The sequence below is a fragment of the Macaca fascicularis genome, chromosome 18, assembly GCF_037993035.2.
Source record: "Macaca fascicularis isolate 582-1 chromosome 18, T2T-MFA8v1.1".
In the NCBI taxonomy this organism is placed as follows: Eukaryota; Metazoa; Chordata; class Mammalia; order Primates; family Cercopithecidae; genus Macaca; species Macaca fascicularis.
In genome coordinates, this window is record NC_088392.1 from 75,379,227 (window position 1) to 75,402,561 (window position 23,335).

Genomic DNA, 23,335 nt, shown 5'->3' on the forward strand with positions numbered 1-23,335 from the left:
TTTTATTTATTTATTTATTGAGATGGAGTTTTGCTCTTTTTGCCCAGGCTAGAGTGCAGTTGCACAATCTTGGCTCACTGCAACCTGCACCTCCTGGGTTCAAGTGATTCTCCTCCCTCAGCCTCCCAAGTAGCTGGGATTACAGGCACGCACCACATGCCTGGCTAATATTTTTGTACTTTATTAGTAGAGATGGAGTCTCACCATATTGGCCAGTCTAGTCTCAAACTCCTGACCTCAGGTGATCCGCCCACCTTGGCCTCCCAAAGTGCTGGGATTAGAGGCATGAGCCACTGCGCCTGCCCGAGTTTTACCTTTTATTTGAATGAAAATATAGCAAGTTAGTTTTGTGGATATCTTGATAGTCCTTCAAGAATAACATTTTCCTAGGCTTGCATTGGCTTTAACATGCCTGTATCAGATAGAGATTATGTAGTTAAGTGGATACCATAGCTGTTACTTTCCTTAAAACATACTAATAATTCTTAGAATCAGGATGATACTTACAAAAATTCTTTTTGCAAATCTGCCATGGTCACCTTGAAGGGGCACAGATCATGATAATTTTTGTCTGGACATGCTTACTAAAGAATAAACATTTGTCTTCTGGTTTACAAAGGATGAGAAGCACTCGTTTATCCATTGTAGAGCATGTATGATTTGCTGTCTCTAGTAAGACTGATGGATGGGCCTTAAAATGAAAGCATTCCAGTCATGTTGAAAAGAAGTAGCCTTTTTGAGCAAAAAGCCAATTGAAAAAGTTAACATATTGCACAATTCCATTTGTATAACATTTTTGAAATTAAATTTTATTGTTGGAGGATAGATTAGTTGCCAGAGGTTGGGAGGGTTGATTTGGAAGGGAGATGGTTTTGGTCACTAAAGGCCAACATGAAGGACCCTTATGGTGTTGGAACTTGTGGTGTTGGGATCTTGACTGTGGTGATGTTAGATAACTGACCCTCTATAAAATCCTATTGCAATTAATACACACACACACACACACAAATGAGTACAAGTAAAACGGGGAAATCTGAATAAGATAGGTAGATTGTATTAATATCAGTATCCTGATTGTGACATTATGCTGTAGTTGTGTGAATTGCTACCATTGGGGAAAATGGCAGAATACAAAGAATCTCTCTGTATTATGTCTTACAACCACATGTGAATCTACAATTATCTCAATAAAATTTAAATTAAAAGAAAAACAAGTAGCCAGTAAAAGTCATCTATGGTGTGAGGTCAGGATTTTCTACCATCAGGAGAAAAACTCGGGAGATGGGTGCACCAAAATCTCAGAAATTACCACTAAAGGGGGTAGTGGAAGGTAGGGGGTGGAGGAAGGCATAGCGACCGGAAAGGCATGCTGATGGCCTTGGAAGTTTTTTTTTTCTTTTGGTATTAGATTATATGATGTGTTCACTTTGTGAAAATTCATCAAGTTGTGTACTTCTGACTTGTGCATTTTACGTATAATATATACACACACATTAACCCGTTTCCCACTTGCCCCAACAATACTGCACTGAGAGCAAGCTGCACTTTCCTTCCTAAATGGGAAATGGGTTAAAAAAAAGAAGAGTAGACAGAGGTCAACAGGAGCCCCAAACATGTATTCCTCTTTGCTATTGGCCTGGACACCTCCACGTAGGCAGTCATATAGAGGCTTGAAATACCATTCAAGGGATTTGGGTATCCAATAGACTTCTAGTTACAGATAATACAAAGCTGACTTTGTACTCTCAAGTAGACCTTTTGTAGAAAGAAAATGTTTCTAATAAAAATAAATTAGAACCAATGACTCCTGATAGACTCAAATCTTTTATAACAACCTCTTCGAAAAATCTTAGTAACTCAGGAATGGAAAACCAAACATCATATGTTCTCGCTTGTAAGTGGGAGCTAAGCTATGAGGATGTAAGGCATAAGAATGACATAGTGGACTTTGGGGACTCAGGGGGAAAAGGGGGAAGAGGGTGAGGAATAAAAGACTACAAATTGGGTTCATTGTATACTGCTTGGGAGATGCGCACACCAAAATCTCAGAAATTACCACTACATAATTTACTCTTGTAACCAAATACCTGTTCCCAAAAAACCTATGGAAATAAAAAACTTTTAAAATAATAATTTTTTTAAAATTGTGCCCTATCCGTTCTCTTTACTTGTTAGAACTATGGCCTATTTCAGTTTAAGTGTTGTAAACTGGCCCTGATTTTGCGTCTTTCATTCACTAGAGGCTTATTTCTGACTGCCTACTCAGACCCCCATGTGTTTAAGTTAAAACAGGAGGGAGAAGACCCATTCCTTTCAGGTACTCTCCCTTACAACTAGTAAACCCTGGACAGTAACACAACAAAAAGCAGAGAAAGACTCTGAAAGGTGGAAAGACAAGGCCTTGAGAAATGACACGGTGGTGAGTTCTGGGAGTTTCCTTATCACCTCCCATGCATCCCAGACAGAACACTGTGGAAACTTCCAACCTGCAACTGACAATAGGCACAGATGAAAAAGAGCTCTAAGGAAAGCCTAGCCAAAGGGTTAGGTAAAGGGGTGGCCTAACCACAGAAAATCGTTTCTGGCAATATCTGCCCTACTCCAGCCAAACACCAACAGAAAAAACGCGCCACCGCCCCATGGTTTCAGTGGATCCAAGCAGGGAGTGGATCTGCCATCCACCACGTGCCACCTAACACAACCAGGTGGGTGGTCTGATTCCAAGCCAGGGTCGTGTCTGCAGGGTCCTGCAGTGAGCTAAGCTTTCCCCTTCACCCAGCAGCAATGAAACCCAGCAGCAATGAAACACAGTAGCAGTGAGGCAGTGCAAGGCAGGCCATTTAGCACAAGTGTCAGTAAGGCCCTGAGGGAGCTGAGCCTCTTCCCCCGACCATATGAGCAAAACTGAACAAGGCAGGCCAAAGCAGAGCTTCCCTGGTGCCCTTACTAGTATCAGTCAGCCCCAGTGGGGAGCTGAGCCTCCACCTGACACCTGGTGGAAAGGGGTAAGATGTGGGAACAGTTGACACTCTGCTCCCTCCCCTCCTCTTTTCTGGTGTCAGTGGGGCCCAGTGGGGAGCTGAGCTTCACCCTCAGCCTGCAGCAACAAGGCAGTGTTAGCTTCTGTTTTCCACCACCCTGGTGGCAGCAGAGCCCAGCAGGGAGCTGATCTCACACTCCCAATTGGAGGCAATGAGGCAGAGCCAGTTGCTGTCCTGCTTTCAATCGGGCCCAGCAAGAAGCTGAACATACATGCCAACCCAGACCTTGTGCTAAACCTCAACAGGAAGACTACATGCCAAAAAATGAAGATTAAATAAGCCCCAGAGTCTCATCGTGTCATATCCAAAATGTTCACAATACAACCCAAAATCACTCATTAAGACAAAACCACAACATGAATGAGAAAAAAGAAACCACAATGTCAACACTAAACTAAATCAAATTTTAGAATTTTCTGACAAGAATGTTATAGCAACTGTCACAAAAAGTACTTCCACAAGCAATTATGAATTCTGAAACAAATGAAAAAGTAGAAAATATCAGCAAAGAAATAGATGTTATTTAAAAATACAACAAATGGAAATTTACAGAACTGAAAAATGCAAAAACTGAAGTAAAAAACTTGCTGAATGGGTGAAAAAACTTGTTCAGTAGTAGGGTGAAGATAATAGAGGATAGAATTAGCAAACTTGAGGACATATCAATAGTTTATCGATTATGAACAACAGAGAGGAAATAAACCAGAAAAAAAATGAACATAGCCTCAAGGACCTATGGGAGTCTAACAAGTGAGCTACATGTCATACAGAATCCCAAAAGGAGAGGAAATACAGAGTGAGACCTGTCAACTGTGAATTCTATATTCAGCAAAAATGTCCTTCTGGAAATGAGGGAGATATAAAGACATTCTCAGATGAAGGAAAACTAAGAGATTTGTTGCTAACAAATTGACCCATAAAGGATGGCTGAAGAAAGTTCTTTAAACAGAAATGAAATTATAACAAGGCTTAGAACATCAGAAAGGAAAGGAGAACATCAGAGTGGGTACAAAGAGGGCTATAAACTATCCTACTTCTCATGCATTTTTAAAATCACATTTGGTGAGAGAAGCAAAAATTGTATCATCTGATATATTGCTCATTGTATGTAGAGGACACACTTAAGACAATTACATTTTAAAATGGTGGTGCACCCCCACTCCCTAAATGTGGTCTATGCAGAGTGACTTCCTTCCAAAAACTAGCGTGTAAAAAGGGAAAAAGCAACTTTACACCGAAGAAATCTGACCTCAGTTAGGTGATCGGGTTAATATTAGCAGTGATGTCATGTTGATAATATCCAAGTACACCCTTGATACGATAGAAACAGCCCTTTATCTCCGTGGTCTTCCTCCAAGAACACATAATTCCAATCTAAACATGAGAAAAACATCAGAAAAATCCCAATTGAGGAACATTCTGTAAAATACCCTAGCAGTACTCCTTGAAACTGTTCAGGTCATCAAAACGAAGGCAACTGTGAGAAATTATCAGAGCAGTCTAAGGAGACCCAACTACTATATTAATTTCCCAGTGCTGCCATAACAAATGACCACAAATTGGGTAGCTTAAAAGGTGGAAATGTATTCTCTCACAGTTCAAGAGTCCAGAAGTCTGAAATAAAGATGTCAGGTAGATTCCTTCTAAAAGCTCAGCGGGAGAAACTCTGCCATGCCTCCCTCGTAACTTTTGGTGGTTGACAGCAATCTTGGCATTCCATGGCTTACACATCATTTCAATCTCTTCTCCCATCTTCACATCATCTTTACTCATTTTAGGTGCCACCTAAATCCAGGATGATTTAGTCTCACGATCTTTAACTAATTACATCTCTAAATGCCCTATTTCCAAATAAGGTCAAATTATGAACTTCAGGGCGGGCATGAATTTTGGGGGACACTGTTCAGCCCCCTACAATTATTAAATGTAATGTGAAATTCTGGATAGGATCCTTGAACTGAAAATGAGTATTAGGTTAAAATGAAGGTAATCTGAATAAAGTATGGACTTTAGTTAATAATAATGTATCAATATTGGTTCATTAATTGTAACAAATGTACTACATTAATATTAGATGTTTATAACAGGGGGAGCGGTGTGGGGCATATGGGATCTGCCTATACCATCTTCATAGCTTTTCTGTAAATCTAAAAGAGTTCTAAAATTAAATATTTATTTTAAAATTGTTTACAGGATCTTACCAGTTTTTTTAAAACTACCACTTTTCAATGGTAAAATAATTTCAGAGTAAAATAGGTAAAATTTAGTTATGCCAGAATATCAGGATTATCTTTCCATTTTAAAAATGAAATCTATGCATGCATCAGTGGTCCTCCTTTAACTTACGTGATTTTGAATTCAAAGAACTGAGAATAAATAGAACTATCACACTCATTTGAATAGCTACTACCTTAAAAAAAAAAAAAAAGAAGAAAAAAACAATTGCTGGTGAGGATGAGAAGAAATCAGAAATCTTGTGCACCACTGGTGGGAAGTGGGGGTGTAAAAAATGCTACAGCCACTGTAGAAAACAGTATGGTGATTCCTCAAAATGTTACAAATAGAATTACCATATGATCCAGCAATTCCACCTGTGGGTACATGGCCAAAAAATTAAAAGCAGGGCCTCATGGAGACATTTTACTCTCATGTTCACAGCATTATTCACAATAGTTAAAACATGGAAGCATTCTAAGTATTCATCAATAGATGAACGGATAAGCCAAATATGTATATACATATAAGGAAATACGATTCAGCCATAAAAAGGAAAGAAATTCTGACATATGCTACAACATGGATGAACTTCAAGAACGTTATGCTGATGAAATAAGCCAGTCACAAGAGGATAAACACTATATGACTCCACTTAGTTATGGTCAGAATCATAGAGACAGAATAGAATGGTGGTTGCTAGGGCCTAAGAGAGAGGGGAAATGGGGAATTATTGTTTAATAGGCATACGGTTTCAGTTTTACAGATAAAACGAGTTCTGAAAACAGATGCTGGTTATGGTTGTTCAACATTATGAATGTATTTAATACCACTGAACTATACACTTAAAAATTGCTAATATAATGTTTTGTTATATGTATTTTACCATGATAGAAATATAAAAACTTTTAAAGGAATAAATATCATTAATTTTTAAGTGTGAGGATAAAAACTAATAAAAGTACATATCATTTATTAGTAATAACATCAATATCAGTAAACTGCAATAAGTTACACATGTTCTGTAATATCCAGAGAAACCACAAAGCCATACAAAGCAATATACTAAAAAATTCTATAAATAAAACAAGATAGAATCCAGAAAGATAGGCTGAGCACGATGACTCATGCCTGTAATTCCAGCACTTTGGGAGGCTGAGGTGGGTGGATCACGAGGTCAGGAGTTCGAGATCAGCCTGGCCAACAGTGAAATGCCATCTCTACTAAAAATACAAAAATGAGCCAGGCATGGTGGCAGTCAACTGTCATCTCAGCTACTCAGGTGTCTGAGGCAGGAGAATCACTTGAACCCGGGAGGCAGAGTTTGCAGTGAGCCGAAACCACACCACTGCACTCCAGCCTGGGTGACAGAGTGAGACTCCATCTCAAAAATGAATACATAAATAAAATTTTAAAAATAAAATTATGTGGGATGCAACTAAAGCTGTGCTGAGAGAAAAATTTATAGCAGTAAATGCTTATGATAGAAATGAAAGATCTCAAATCCACTGTCCAAGTTCCTACCTCTAAAAACTACAAAAATAAGAGCAAAATATACCTAAAACAACCTGAAGGAAGAAATTAATAAAGATAAGCAGAAATAAGTGAAATTAAAAACAGGAAAATGATAAAGATCAGTGAAACAAAAAGTTGCTTTTTTAAAAAAGCAATAAAATTGATAAACTCCTAGAAAGACTAACAAAGATAAAGAGATGACAAACATCAAGGATATCCAAAGTCAAATGGAGTATCACTGTACAGTACTTCCATTAAAGGGATAAAAAGGATTACTGTAACAACTTCACAGCTAATAAATTCAAAACTTAGAATGTACCAATTCCTCGAAAAACACTAATTACCAAAATACAACCAAAATGAAATTGACTAGCTGAATAGTGCTATAGCCATTAAAGGAATTGAATCTATAATTTTAAAGTTTTTAAAATCTCTGGAAGCCCAGATGGTTTTGCTGGAGAAAACTAGCAAATGTTTAAAGAATTAAGAGTAATCTAGAACAATCTTTTCTAGAAAATAGAAGAGGGAGGAATACTCCCTAACTCATTTTATGAAGCTTGTATTAATACCCTAATACCAAAAAATAAAAATTATATTAAAAAAAACAAAAGCCCTAGAGACCAATATCTCATAAATTTAGATTTTAAAAATTATCAGCAAAATAACAAATCTAACCTAGCATTTATTAAAAGAATTATATACCGTAAACCAACGGATTTTTTTCAGGCATGCAAGGTTGATTTACCATTAAAAAATCAATCAATGTGATTAGTCATATCAATAGGAGAAAAACCATACAGTCATCTCAATTGATACAGAAAAAAAGCCTTTGACAAAATCCAGCACCGAGTCATGATAAAAACTCTCAGAAAACTAGAAAAAGAGGAGAACTTACTCAACCTGATAAAGATGATCTACAAAACCTACAGCTAACATCATACTTAACAATGAAAGATTGAATACTTTCCCTCTAAGAGCAAGAATAAGGATGCCCACTTTCTTCAATCTCAACATACTTCTGGAATATTAAGTCACTGCAGTAAGGCAAAGAAAAGAAAAGGCACACAGGTTATAAAGGAAGAAATAAAATGGTCTCTATTTGCAGATGACCTGAATATCTACATTAAAAAATTTCATAAAATAAAAACTTAAAAAGACCTAGAACTAATAAGTCAGTTCAGTAAGATCACAGGATACAAGATTAACACACAAAAATCAGTCACACTGGAATATTGGAATACATTTTAAATGTGGAAACCGAATTTAAAACCAAAAGTAAAAACACAATACCCTTTACAGTCACTCTAAAAATAAATACTTAAGCATGAACTTAAGTAAACCTTCACAAGATCTATACGTTGAAAATTACAAAATGCTGGTGAAAGAAATTAAAGAAGACCTAAAGAAATGGAGAGACATACCATTTTCATGGATTGGAAGATAACACGGTAAAGATATCTGTTCTCCCCAAATTGATCTATGGGTTTAATGCAATTCCTGTCAAAATTCCAGCAAGTTACTTTGTAAACATGCACAAGCTTATTCTAAAAATATATATGGAAAAGCGCAGGTGCTAGAATAAAATGATACTGAAAAAGAAGAACAAAGTAGGAGGAATCACTTTACTAGATATTAAGGCTGATTATATAAAAGGTAGAGTAATCAAGATAGTATGGTGCCGGTGGAGGGATAGACACTTAGATCAATGGAATAGAATAGAGAACCCAGAAACTGACCTACACAAATAGGCCCATCTGATTTTTAAAAGATTTTTATTGTAAACTATACGTAACATAAAAGTCTGTTTTAACCATTTCAAAGGGACAGTTCAGCGGCACTAAGTACATTCACATTGTTGTGCAACCATCACCATCATTCATACCCAAAATCTTTTTTATCATCCCACACGGAGACTCTATCCCCATTCACCCTGCCTTTAGCCACTGGCAACCATTCTTCTCCTTTCTGTCTCTATGAATTTGGCTATTCCAGCAACTGATTTTGAGAAAAGTACAAAAGCAATTCGATGGAGGAAGCCTTTTCAGTAAATGGTGTTGAAGCAATGGACGTCCATAGGCAAAAAATAAATAAACCTCGATCTAAACCTCACACCTATTCAAAAATTAACTCAAAACAGATCACAGACTTAAGTGTGTAGTGTAAAACTATAAAACCCTTAGAAAATAATGTAGGAGAAAATATTTGTGATCTAAAACTAAAGAGTTCTTAGAGCTTGACATCAAAAATGTGACCCATAAGAAATAAAATTGATAAATTAGACTTCATCAAAATGGAAAACTTACATTCTAAAAGACCATGTGAATAGGATGAAAAGACAAACTAAGGACTGGAATGAAGTATTTGCAAAACCACGTATCCAACAAAGGACTAGTATCTAGAATATATAAATAAAACACTCAAAATTCAACAGTTAAAAAAACAAACAATCCAGTTTGAAAGTGGGCAAAAGACATGAACAGACACTACCAAAGAGATACAGATTACATTTCACCAAAGAGATAAACAAATGGCAACTATGGAAAGATGTTCAGCATCGTTGGCCATTATGGAAATGCTAATTAAAACCACAATTACATATGACTATACACCTGTGAGAATGGCTAAAATAAAAAATACTGACAACACCAAATACTGACAAAGATACAGAGAAACGGGGTCGCTCGTGCATTTCTGGCGGGAATGTCAATAGTGTAGTCACTCCATGAAATAGTTTGGCAGTTTCTTAAAAAAACTCAATCTCCAGCTGCCATATGACCCAGCATTCACACTCCTGGGCATTTATCCCGAAGAAATGAAGAGCGTGTTCACACAAAAACCTGTACACAAATGCTGATGGCGGCTTTATTTACACAGTCAAAAACTGGCAAGGTTGGGGGGAAAAAGCCTAGGTGTCCTTCAGCAGGTGAGTGACTACAGAACTGGCTCCTCTATACCGTGGAATACTACTCAGCAATAAAAATGCAGCAACTTGGGTGGATCTCTAGGGATTTATGCCAAGTTGGGGAAAAAAAAAAAAAAGCTAGTACAAAAATGTGTCATACTGTATGTTTCCATTTGTTTAACCTTTGTGAAATGACCAATTTATAGAACTGTAGAATAGGGTAGTACTGCCGGGGTAAGGGATGGGGATAGGGTAGGATGGGGAGAAGGAGTGAATGTGGCTATAAAGGGGCAGCAGGGGGTGCCTTGTGGGGCTGGAAATGTTCAGCATCTTCCCTGAATGGGTGTCAACATTCTGGTCGTGATACTGCACTAGAGTTTTATGAGATGTTGCTATCGAGAGAAATCGGTATAGGGTGCACAGGATGCGCTTTTATTATTTCTTACAACTACGTGTGAATCTACAGCATCTCAAATGAAAGTTCGATTAAATAAAAAAAACAACAAAAAAAGAGGGCACACTTGCATCTTCCTCACAGTGGAGAGGCCAGGACAATTATTAAAGGAACCAAGCTGAAAGTCGCTCCTTGATGGGGATGGAGGTCATCGATAGTCTTTTAGACTCTTCTAACACAGCATTCTAGTCTGGGGTGGAAAAATTAAATTGAGTGGTAGTTTCCTGTGACTTTATTTTATTTTATTTTATTTTATTTATTTTATTTTATTTTATTTTCAAGATGGAGTTTCGCTCTGTCGCCCAGGCTGGAGTGCAATGGCGTGATCACCACCCACTGCAACCTCCTCTTACCGGGTTCAAGCAATTCTCCTGCCTCAGCCTCCCGGGTAGCCGGAACTACAGGCACACGCCACCACGCTCAGCTAATTTTTTGTATTTTTAGTAAAGACGAGGTTTTACAATGTTAGCCAGGCTGGTCTCGAACTCCTGACCTCAGATGATCCGCCCGCCTCAACCTCCCAAAGTGCTAGAATTACAGGCATGAGCCACCGTGCCCGGCCGTGACTTGCTTTTATTAAGGGGCACAGACTTGCAATGAAGTCAGCCTTAGACACCTTGCAAAGCATGAGGCAAACAGAAATGTGACATGGGCTGATAATCCCATTCAATTTTTTGGCAAATGCAGAAATAAAACCTGACTTCTTTTGGATTGAGAGTAATACGGCCAATGACAAGGTAGTATTAAACATGCAGCTGCTCCGTGGCCAGCCTTGATGTGTCAGTAACAGTAACTACCCTGAAATGGAGCTGGCAGCTGTGGCCTCAGTGGGCTCTATGTGGTGGAGCACTGCGGCTTCCCAACCTGGTGGGTGCAGTCCCGTCCTCCCGGGGCCTCAGCTTCTTGTCTGTGCCAGACAGAAAACCAATTGTTTTTATCATAACTTCAGTCATGATACAGTTTTGTGGGATATATTTCGTCAAGGTAGAATGAAGTATTTTTTGCCTGGTTGTTTAACATGCACTTTTACCTCAGATCAGGATAGAGTGCTAAAATTACATTACTTTCTCTTTTTTTTTTTTCAGTCATGGTTCATCAGAATGTATTAAGATTCAGAACCAAAGGTTATATGAAATTGGAGGAAATATAGGTAAGCATACTGTAATAATTTCTACTGCTCAATTCTCTGATTACTCTAAAAGAAATATGTTGATATTACCATAAAGGTATATTTTCTAAATCTCTCAGATAAAAACTAAAAATCAGTAGGTTTCTGATATTTTTATCTCATGTGAGAACAGTTGCACAACTTTTCTAAAATATTTTCAAAATTTAAATGAGAATATTTTAGTGTTGATATGGAGTAAGCTTGGATCTTTTCCTGTTTTGTTATTGTTGTTGTTTTTGTTTTGTTTTGTTTTGTTTTTGAGATGGAACCTTGCTCTGTTGCCCAGGTTGGAATGCATTGGCATGATCTTGGCTCACTGCAACCTCCACCTCCCAGGTTCAAGTGATTCTCCTGCCTCAGCCTCCCTAGTAGCTGGGATTGCAGGTGCCCACCACCATGCCCAGACAATTATTTTATTTTTAGTAGAGATGGGGTTTCACCATGTTGGCCAGGCTGCTCTCGAACTCCTGACCTCAAGTGATCCGCCCACCTCAGCCTCCCAAAGTGCTGAGGTTACAGGTGTGAGCCACTGCGCCTCGCTGGCTTGGGTCTTTTCAATAGTGATCCGCCCACCTCGGCCTCCCAAAGTGCTGAGGTTACAGGTGTGAGCCACTGCGCCTCGCTGGCCTGGGTCTTTTCAATAGTGATCCGCCCACCTCGGCCTCCCAAAGTGCTGAGGTTACAGGTGTGAGCCACTGCGCCTCGCTGGCTTGGGTCTTTTCAATAGTGATCCGCCCACCTCGGCCTCCCAAAGTGCTGAGGTTACAGGTGTGAGCCACTGCGCCTCGCTGGCTTGGGTCTTTTCAATAGTGATCCGCCCACCTCGGCCTCCCAAAGTGCTGAGGTTACAGGTGTGAGCCACTGCGCCTCGCTGGCCTGGGTCTTTTCAATAGTGATCCGCCCACCTCGGCCTCCCAAAGTGCTGAGATTACAGGTGTGAGCCCCTGCGCCTCGCTGGCCTGGGTCTTTTCAGTGTGACTTGAAGTTGGAAAGTCTCTCTGGAGACTCGATGCAAAACAAAGCGGAGAAGACTGTAAGAACTTTCGGAGGCATGACACCATTTTGATTAACTTCCCTATTTTCACTCTCCTCCCAAATTCATTCTTTCTATTTCCCTGGGGGAGCAGGGGAGGAATCAACAAAACTTCCCCGCTTGGTCTGTGAATATCTTCACAGTCCCATGGGCGCTCTGTGCTCCCACTGAGGGCAGCACCTCCTCTCGCCAGCACCCTCCGCTCTCCGACACCATCAACCTTTCCCTCCCAGCTGCAGCATCTCCATCTGCATTTAAAAAACTGGCAATTTCCCTCACCTTTACAAAATTTTCTTGACCCCCTTTAAGTCTACTCCCGTTTCTCTGTTCCACCTTACAGCAAAAGCTTCTTGAATCAGTGTCTACACTCCAATTTCTTCCTCCTTGTTCTCTCTTGAAGCCACTCCAGGCACGCTCTGTCCCTCAGCACTTACACCAGAATCACCCTCTTGTCACGGTCACCACACAACTCGTCTGTCTTTAGAACTGCCTGAGTTGATCTTTCCCTCCTTTGAAGAACACTTTCTTCACCTGACTTCAGGGACGCCCTAAGCTTCTGACTGTCTTCCCGCTTTTCCTGGCTGTGCTGCTGGAGCCCCTGTGCCCCTTATTTCTTGTCCTCTCAGCCTCTCAAGGTTGGAGAACGATAGGGTTCAGTCCTCGGAACTCTCCTCTCTTTGCACTTACCTTCCTTGGCGAGCTTGATCCATCTCACTGCTTTAAATCCACCTGTATGTGGATGCCCCTGAAATTTCTATCCCACGGGTCCCTTCAAACACTAAACCTGTAAATACAATCACCTGGCAGGCTTGGATTTGGGGCCTCTGCATGTGCTCTGACTTTTCCCCAGGATGCCCTCCCTCCAGACAGCCTCACTTCTCAGTCCCTGGCCTCTGCCAGGTCTTTGCCGATAAATCAGCTTCTCAGCGAGACCCCCCTTCCTCACACCCTCCCGAACATGCCTTCCATGCTTGGCCTTTCTCTCATGTTCTTATCACCAGCGGACTTACTTGATATTATATGTGTTTGTTAGTTGCCTTATGCTGCTCTTAGAATGTTTTTGACTGATACATGGCTGTAAACCCAGCCCCTGGAATAATGCCTGGCACATGATTAATATTTGGTCAGTGAATGAATCAAACAACCGAGCATGCAGGCAGCTCTTGGTAGTTTTGTTTGAGACTTCAGCATACGTTTCAAGCACACTGCACGTAAAGACTTTCGAATACGTTTGCCCCAGGGAATGATGATCTTTTAGTTGTTACCATTTTGGGATTTCCTACCTATGGGCTTTACATCCGTAGTGAAGAAACAAAATGACCATTCCTAAAACGAACTTGACTTGAATCTTCTCTAGCTCTGGTCAAGTACCTATCTATAAAACCACTGGAGGAGGCCGGGCGCGGTGGCTCAAGCCTGTAATCCCAGCACTTTGGGAGGCCGAGACGGGCGGATCACGAGGTCAGGAGATCGAGACCATCCTGGCTAACACGGTGAAACCCCGTCTCTACTAAAAATACAAAAAACTAGCCGGACGAGGTGGCGGGCGCCTGTAGTCCCAGCTACTCGGGAGGCTGAGGCAGGAGAATGGCGTGAACCTGGGAGGCGGAGCTTGCAGTGAGCTGAGATCCGGCCACTGCACTCCAGCCTGGGCGACAGAGCAAGACTCCGTCTCAAAAAAAAAAAAAAAAAAAAAAAAAAACCACTGGAGGACATGTATTAGCATATGAATGATGAGTTTATACCTGAAACAAGTTCTTGCCATAGTTTTCTTTTCTTTTTTCTTTTTTTGGAGACAGGATCTCACTCTGTCACCCAGACTGGAGTGCAGTAGTACGATCTTGGCTCACTGCAACCTCGGCCTCCCGGGTTCAAGTGATTCTCCTGCCTCAGCCTCCCCAGTAGCTGGGATTACAGGCACCTGCCACCACACCTGGCTAATTTTTGTATTTTTAATAGACATGGGGTTTCACCATGTTGTCCAGGCTGGTCTCAAATTCCTGACCTCAAGTGATCTGCCCGCCTCAGCCTCCCAAAGTGCTGGAATTACAGGTGTGAGGCACCGCACCCAGCCCTTGCCATAATTTTCTAATTGATGCCATGAAGCAAGGGAACAATTTGCCTGTGATGGTATGTCTGCTTTCTTCCACAATTTCACATGAGATTTATTTGATATACCCATACTTCACAGTCTTAAAGAAAAAAAAAAAAAAGGAAGGGAGAGAGGGAGAAGAGGGAAGAAGAGTTTGTTAAGAAACCTTAACATATGTCTACTTACTTTGGCCAAGAGAACTATATTAACCTTATTTGAACCTCACAAACACACACATACACGTGTGCACACGCACGCACACACACACACACAAATGTACACTTATTCTCTGATCTTTTTCTTTTAGGAGAGCATTGCTTGGATCCAGATGCTTATATATTGGATGTATATCGTATAAATCCTCAAGCAGAATGGGTGATTAAACCCCAACCAAGTTCTTAAAATATCCTCAAGATAGCTGCTATCATGTATTATATGCCAAAAAGATCCTACATTTTGGTAGGGAAAAAACAACACTGTGTTTGACATATTTGTTCCTACAGCCTTCTCAGTTTTTCTGGCCCTCCGCAGTGGACATTGTCAGCATGAACTATGGAAGGGGCACTGGTTCACCAATTCAGCTGAAGCTTTCTCATGATTTTTTTTTTTTTATAAAAGTAAAGGAAAGATGATGTGGTCCTTCCAGAAGAAATACCAATCTAGAATATGGAACTCTAATCACTTCTAGTATTTCAGCTTCCTAGCAGAAATGAACTTGGCCCTAGACCGAGGGATAAGCAGTGTTCTTTATGTAGCCAATGCTACCCAACGAGAGAGGTGAAAGAGACCCTTTTTTATACTTAGTGTACATATTTGACTTTTTGAGCAAGAATGCCAGAAATAGCCTTCATTTCTACCCTGCAAAATTATCCAGATACGCTTTTTAAAGAGAATCGGTTTCTAAAGTGAAACATACAATATTTATGCTCTGACTGACTCCTGAATTGGAGGAGGAAGAACTTCTGTTTAAAGAAACTGTATTGTTATGTACATCAGGCTGTGTATTGTGACTGTCAGCATTCTGGTGCAAATGAACTTTTCTCTATCATCGACTGTGGAAAATTGATACTTTTAAAGCATATTCTTCTATGAGCACAGGTCCTGCTAGTGAAGCTTAGTTTGACAAAGGGTGTCATATGTATTAACATTCACAGAGCCTCTATTTTCTCATTATGGTTATGGTGCTCAGTATCTTTCCAAGTGCCAGGCACAGGCTTCCTTTTCTGATCAAACGTACCATTTTTTTATATTTCACAACTATAGACAGTCACTTCTGCCGTCCCAGTTTAAAAATGCAGAACTGCTTTATCCAAGAATGCTGAAAAATACTGTTCTATCCGGGTTTTATAAACTATAAAAGCAGATTTTGCTTTTGTTTGTTAATCATAAGCATGGCCGAGCATCGTGGATTAGCATGAGGCTTAAAATCAGATACCTGTCTGGTAAGATGACCACTATCTCACTATCAAGAGCCTGCAGAGCCATATTCCAGACCTGTGACCGCCCAGAACACATAGTCCCCACATTTCTAATTTGGAGCAAATCTAAAAGGTTCTGAGGGATTGGACAGCTCTGCCTTTCCTCTTGAGACTGTGGATATAGTCCTTCTCGGATTAGCTGGAAATGCGGACAGAGTTCTCATTTATCCCAGACAAGATTTTGATGAATTTATATTGGTTGTAATGAGGCCCAAATGACTCTCTCTTAACAATTCAAGCGGTAGACAGAGTTGCTCACAAATACCAAAAACATCTTTTTGTCTACTTCGCAGGTCTCAAAACATGGTAATATTTAAGCCCATTTGTAGAAGAAATCTTTTATATGCTATATTACACCTTGATATCTATATGAAACGTTGCTTATATTAAAACATGTAGATAACTTGCTGGAATTTAGGATTTTGTTATATTTTTATAGAAAACACAAGATCCATTCATTTGATTTGTTCATTTGAGAATTTTTTTTTTTTTGCCTGAAAACCCATTAAAAGGAAACGTGCCTTCTGCATAAGTTTTATATTTATTCCTACATTTTATTCATTTTTAATGTATGAGCAATTGGTGGCACGTGGCTACATCATGAATTTCTAGAGTCTGAAAAAAATGCTGTCATCATTTTTGCAATTCAGACAACAGGGGTAAACATTTTACTTTATGTAATTACCACGTCCCAAGATGTAAAATGGCAGTAATTTATGACCACATATGGAAGAAATTCTTCAAATAGCTACCTTATGTTTCTGCATGTATATGAAAACTGAGTGATATTTCTCAGTGTATTTCCTTGCATTCAAATAGTTCAATTCTGTTGTGTTTATATAATTCACAAATCTGTTCATTAAATTTTTTATTTGAGAATTTTTATTTCTTTTGACCAAAAACACATTAGAACCTGTGAGTAAATTCTGAAGGTTTTAAGATTTACTTCAGTTTGTCATCAGTTTCAAATAAATCCCTAATAGGTAACAGGTAAAATACAGTTTCTTGTCCACTTTCATGTGGTTTTACATGGCAGAGACTTAGCTGAGTCAATAAGTATAATCACTCTAGTTTATTCAAGGATGTTTAACAACTTTCAACTTTCCATATATATATATATATGGAAGGCCATGTCAATACTAGTATCATTGGATATAACTTTTATTCTTAATCAGAGGGCGAATTGATTAGAGAAGAATTTTTAGTAGATACACAGACTAATATTTGTGTGATTAAAGAGGTTCTTTTGACCAATTTTATTCTTCAGAATAAACAAACCCCTACAGTTAAAATGCAAAGATGCCTGTCATCTAAGTATTGAAAGAATTTTTGCCTTATCAAGAGTTGTTTTTAAAAAGTTTAATGAATTCATTGCAATTCTTTGCAAACAAAAGAAGGGCAGATACTGGGCTTCTACATGCTATCCTTAAGAGCTTCTCCCCCTCACCCATTCCTAGTGCTCTTGGTATACACTTGGGAAAATTATGTCCTCCAGGAGAAAGTGTGGGAACTGACATTTTAGGAATGCTTATTCAGAAAAAATCCTAGAGTTGATTCATTTTTTTCCTCCATTCTGCAAAAGAAGATCCCTTTGTTAAGCAGCTCACTTGGGAATATGATTCTTGGAGTCAATGATCTCTAAACAAACTGGATTATCAACTATTTACAACGTCTATACAGTATAAACTACCTCAATCGCCTTTCTTAGGAAAAAAAAAAATGAATGGACTTTAACAATTGTTGTTACAAACTGTGCCTGAATCTTATTATTTAAATCCCTTCAATTAGCTTTCAGTGTATGTTTAATAATATACATTTAATGACGAAAAACGTTTTCAGCAAAGCTTTAAAAGCAGAAGTACTGTGTAACTGTGATCTGTGTGGTATACTCTGAGAGAATTCTGTGTGGTATACTCTGAGAGAATTCTGTGTGGTATACTCTGAGAGAATTCTGTGTGGTATACTCTGAGAGAATTCTGTGTGGTATACTCTGAGAGAATTCTGTGTGGTATACTCTGAGAGAATTCTGTGTGGTATACTCAGAGAATTCTGTGCCCTGCTCATTGTCTTGAGTTTCTAACCACGTGCAGACGCGAGTGTTCAGGAGTAGGAATTAATGTCCATCTTTTCTTTCAGGCATTTTCATCTGGTGTCCACCTATTTCACTTGACTGAAAGCTCACATGAGTTAAAATGTCCCTTCTTCCTAGCGGGCGTATTTCAACTGTTCTTCATAAATGTTTATTTGCCTTAAAAGACTTTGTGTTAAGGGATTAAATAGTTTCTCTGACAGGCAGTTTTTAACTATTTTCTACAAATAAAAATAATACGACATGGGATTAGAGTGTGTGTTTTCAAGCATTTTTAACAGTTTTACACACTTACATACACCTTAAAAATTTTTGTTTCTGTCAGACATTTACCAACTATTTTCTAAAACTAATTTGATTGACAAATCATGACACTAGAAAACACCAATGTTTTAAGTCTTTGCCCATCTCAAAAGCTAGTAATGATTCTTCTGTTCCATCAGCTTTCATTGTTAAGTAGAATATGTATGTTGCATTTTATCCTTAAGAAATAAAGAGAAAAACACTAAAAACATTGTATGAGAATTCTTCTACTTGGCTATTCCAAGGGCACAGTGATGCTAGGGATGATTTTTGCCTTAAGGAAATATTTGGCAATACCTGGAAACAGATGTTTCCAAATGTTCTTGTTTTTGAAGAGTAACTTACCAGGTTCTCACCACCAGGGGGTGAGAGGGCGCTGCCAGCCTCTGGTGGGTGAGAAGCCAAGGATGGTGCCGATCCCACTCCAGTGCACAGGACAGCCCTGCAACATAGAATTATCCAGCCTGGCCCTGGCACAGTGGCTCACACCTGTAATCCAGCACTTTGGGAGGTGAGGCGGGAGGATCACTTGAGGTCAGGAGTTCGAGACCAGCCTGGCCAACATGGTGAAACCCCATCTTTAGTAAAAATACAAAAATTAGCCAGGCACAGTGGTGTGTGCCTATAATCCTAGCTACTCGGGAGGATGAGGCAGGAGAATCACTTGAACCCAGGAGGCGGAGGTGGCAGTGAGCCAAGATGGTACCACTGCACTCTAGCCTGGAAGAAACAGCAAGACTCTGTCCAAAAAAAAAAAGAATTATTCAGTAGTGCCAAGATTGAATAAATGTGCCCTGAGATAACAAATAAGGTAAGAGTGTCTGTTTTTGCTATTTTTGTTTAACACTGTACAGGAGATCCTATCTAAGGCTATAAATCAAGAAAAGGCAAAAAGTGTTGAAAGGAATAAGTATAAAAATGTTTAATTTGCAGATGATATGACTATATGATTATGTAAAGGAAATCATAAGGAATTAATAGTTAAAATTACTAGAAGTAATAAGTACATTTAGCAACATCACAGGATACAAGGTTATTCACAAAAATCAATTGTGTTCCATGTATTAGCTATAAAGACAGCTGGGAAAGAAAATTATAAAAGCAATACCACTTACAATAGCATCAACAAATATAAAATATAGAAAAATAAATTTAGTGCAAGATAAGCAGGGCCTAATTACTGAAAACTATAAACATTGCCAAGGGAAATTAAATACGAACTCAATGAATGGAAGGATAGTCCACGTTCCTGAATTGCAAGATTCAATGTTAAGGCATGCATTCTCCCCCAAAAGGATCTGCAGACACAACGAAATCCAAAAAAAATTCCAGGAGTCTTTTTTGTTGTAGAAATTGAGAAGCTGATTTTAAAATGTATATGGAGACTGTCTGGGGGCGTGGTTCCAAGACAGCTGAATAGGAACAGCTCCAGCCTCCAGCTCCCAGCGTGAGCGACACAGAAGACAGGTGATTTCTGCATTTCCAACTGAGGTACCAGGTTCATCTCATGGGGGCATGTCAGACAGTGGGTGCAGCCCACCGAGCAAGAGCTGAAGCAGGGCAAGGCATCGCCTCACCCGGGAAGCACAAGGGGGAAGGAAATTCCCTTTCCTAGTCAAGGGAAACTGACACACAACACCTGGAAAATTGGGTCACTCCCACCCTAATACTGCGCTTTTCCAAGGGTCTTAGCAAATGGCACACGAGGAGATTATATCCTGCGCCCAGCTCAGAGGGTCCCACGCCCACACAGCTTCCCTCATTGCTAGCACGGCAGTCTGAGATCTAACTGCAAGGCAGCAGCGAGGCTTCGGGAGGAGCACCTGCCATTGCTGAGGCTTGGGTAGGTAAACAAAGCTGCGGGAAGCTCAAGGAGGCTTGCCTGCCTCTGTAGACTCTACCTCTGGGGACAGGGCATAGCCAAACAAAAGGCAGCAGAAACCTCTATAGATTTAAATGTCCCTCTCTGACAGCTTTGAAGAGAATAGTGGTTCTCCCAGCACAGAGTCTGAGATCTGAGAACAGACAGACTGCCTGCTCAAGTGGGTCCCTGACCCCTGAGTAGCCTAACTGGGAGACACTCCCCACTAGGGTCAGACTGACACCTCACACGGCCAGGTACCCCTCTGAGATGAAGCTTCCAGAGGAACGATCAGGCAGCAACATTTGCTGTTCAGCAATGTTCACTCTTCTGCAGCCTCTGCTGCTGATACCCAGGCAAACAGGGTCTGGAGTGGACCTCTAGCAAACTCCAACAGACCTACAGCTGAAGGTCCTGACTGTTAGAAGGAAAACTAACAAACAAAAAGGACATCCACACCAAAACTCCACTTGTACGACACCATAATCAAAGACCAAAGGTAGATAAAACCACAAAGATTAGGAAAAAACAAAGCAGAAAAACTCAAAATTCTAAAAATCAGAGTGGCTCTCCCCCTCCAAAGGAACACAGCTCCTCACCAGCAATGGAAGCAAACTGGATGGAGAATTACTTTGACTAGTTGAGAGCAGGAGGCTTCAGATGATCAAACTTCTCCGAGCTAAAGGAGGAAGTTCGAGCCCATCACCAACAACCTAAAAACCTTGAAAAAAGATTTGACAAATGGCTAACTAGAATAACAAATGTAGAGAAGTCCTTAAATGACCTGATAGAGCTGAAAACTATGGCACGAGAATTATGTGACAAATGCACAAGCTTCAGTAACCGATTTGATCAACTGGAAGAAAGGGTATCAGTGATTGAAAATCAAAGGAATGAAATGAAGCGAGAAGAGAAGTTTCGAGAAAAAAGAGTAAAAAGAAACAAAGCCTCTAAAAAATACGAGATTATGTGGACACACCAAATCTACGTCTGATGGGTGTACCTGAAAGTGACGGGTAAACGGAACCAAGTTGGAAAACACTCTGCAGGATATTATCCAGGAGAACTTCCCCAACCTAGCAAGGCAGGCCAACATTCAAATTCAGGAAATACAGAGAATGCTACAAAGATACTCCTCAAGAAGAGCAACTCCAAGACACGTAATTGTCAAATTCACCAAAGTTGAAATGAAGGAAAAAATGTTAAGGGCAGCCAGAGAGAAAGGTCGGGTTACCCACAAAGGGAAGCCCATCAGACTAATAGCAGATCTCTTGGCAGAAACTCTACAAGCCAGAAGAGAGTGGGGGCCAATATTCAGCATTCTTACAGAAAAGAATTTTAAACCCAGAATTTCATATCCAGCCAAACTAAGTTTCATACATGAAGGAGAAATAAAATCCTTTATAGACAAGCAAATGCTGAGAGATTTTGTCACCATTAGGCCTGCCCTACAAGAGATCCTGAAGGAAGCACTAAACATGGAAAGAAACAACCGGTACCAGCCACTGCAAAAACATGCCAAATGTAAAAACCATCGATGCTAGGAAGAAACTGCATCAACTAATGAACAAAATAACCAGCTAAAACATAATGACAGGATCAAGTTCACACATAACAATATTAGGCTTAAATATAAGTGGGCTAAATGCTCCAATTAAAAGACACAGACTGGCAAATTGGATAAAGAGTCAAGACCCATCAGTTTGCTGTATTCAGGAGACCCATCTCAAGTGCAGAGACACACATAGACTCAAACCAAAGGGATGGAGGAAGATCTACCAAGCAAATGGAAAACAAAAAAAGGCAGGGGTTGCAATCCTAGTCTCTGATAAAAACAGACTTTAAACCAATAAAGATCAAAAGAGACAAGGCAATTACATAATGGGAAAGGGATCAATTCAACAAGAAAAGCTAACTCTCTTAAATATATATGCGCCCAATACAGGAGCACCCAGATTCATAAAGCAAGTCCTTAGAGACTTACAAAGATACTTGGACTCCCACACAATAATAGTGGGAGACTTTAACACCCCACTGTCAACATTAGACAGATCAACGAGACAGAAAGTTAACAAGGATATCCAGGAATTGAACTCAGCTCTACACCAAGTGGACCTAATAGACAACTACAGAACTCTCCACCCCAAATCAACAGAATATATGTTCTTCTTAAAACCACATCACACTGATTCAAAAATTGATCACATAGTTGGAAATAAAGCACTCCTCAGCAAGTGTAAAAGAATAGAAATTATAACAAACTGTCTCTTAGATCACGGTGAAATCAAACTAGAACTCAGGATTAAGAAACTCAATCAAAACCGCTCAACTACATGGAAACTGAACAACCTGCTCCTGAATGACTACTGGGTAAATAACGAAATGACGGCAGAAATAAAGATGTTCTTTGAAACCAATGAGAACAGATACAACATACCAGAACCTCTGGGACACATTTAAAGCAGTGTGTAGAGGGAAACTTATAGCACTAAATGCCCACAAGAGAAAGCTGGAAATATCTTAAATTGACAACCTAACATCACAATTAAAAGAACCAGAGAAGCAAGAGCAAACACATTCAAAAGCTAGCAGAAGGCAAGAAATAACTAAGATCAGAGCAGACCTGAAGGAGATAGAGACACAAAAAACCCTTCAAAAAATCAATGAATCCAGCAGCTGTTGTTTTGAAAAGATCAACAAAATTGATAGACCGCTAGCAAGACTAATAAAGAAGAAAAGAGAGAAGAATCAAATAGATGCAATAAAAAATGTTAAAGGGGATATCACCATTGACCCCACAGAAATACAAACTACCATCAGAGAATACTATAATCACCTCTACGCAAATAAACTAGAAAACCTAAAAGAAATGGATAAATTCCTGGACACATACACCCTCCCAAGACTAAACCAGGAAGAAGTTGATTCCCTGAATAGACCAATAACAAGCTCTGAAATTGAAGCAATAATTAATAGCCTACCAACCAAAAAAAGTCCAGGACCAGATGGATTCACAGCTGAATTCTACCAGAGGTACAAGGAGGAGCTGATACCATTCCTTTTGAAACTATTCCAATCAATAGAAAAGGAGGGAATCCTCCCTAACTCATTTTATGAGGCCAACATCATCCTGATCCCAAAACCTGGCAAAGGCACAACAAGAAAAGAGAATTTTAGACCAATAT

The 23,335-nt window shown here is 39.7% G+C and overlaps 1 protein-coding gene across 10 annotated transcripts in view; it reads left to right on the forward strand.

Moving 5' to 3' along the window:
• Positions 1 to 18,498, forward strand: part of ARHGAP28 (Rho GTPase activating protein 28) — a 197,430-nt gene extending 178,932 nt beyond the window's left edge. For all 10 annotated transcript variants that reach the window (XM_015439836.4, XM_015439835.4, XM_045378235.3 and 7 more), the window contains 2 exons: positions 11,212 to 11,276; positions 14,727 to 18,498. In XM_015439836.4, coding sequence (XP_015295322.3) covers positions 11,212 to 11,276; positions 14,727 to 14,821 — 160 coding nt within the window. In that variant the 3' untranslated portion in view covers positions 14,822 to 18,498. The remainder of the gene's footprint in view (positions 1 to 11,211; positions 11,277 to 14,726) is intronic.
• The last annotated feature ends 4,837 nt before the right edge of the window (positions 18,499 to 23,335 follow it).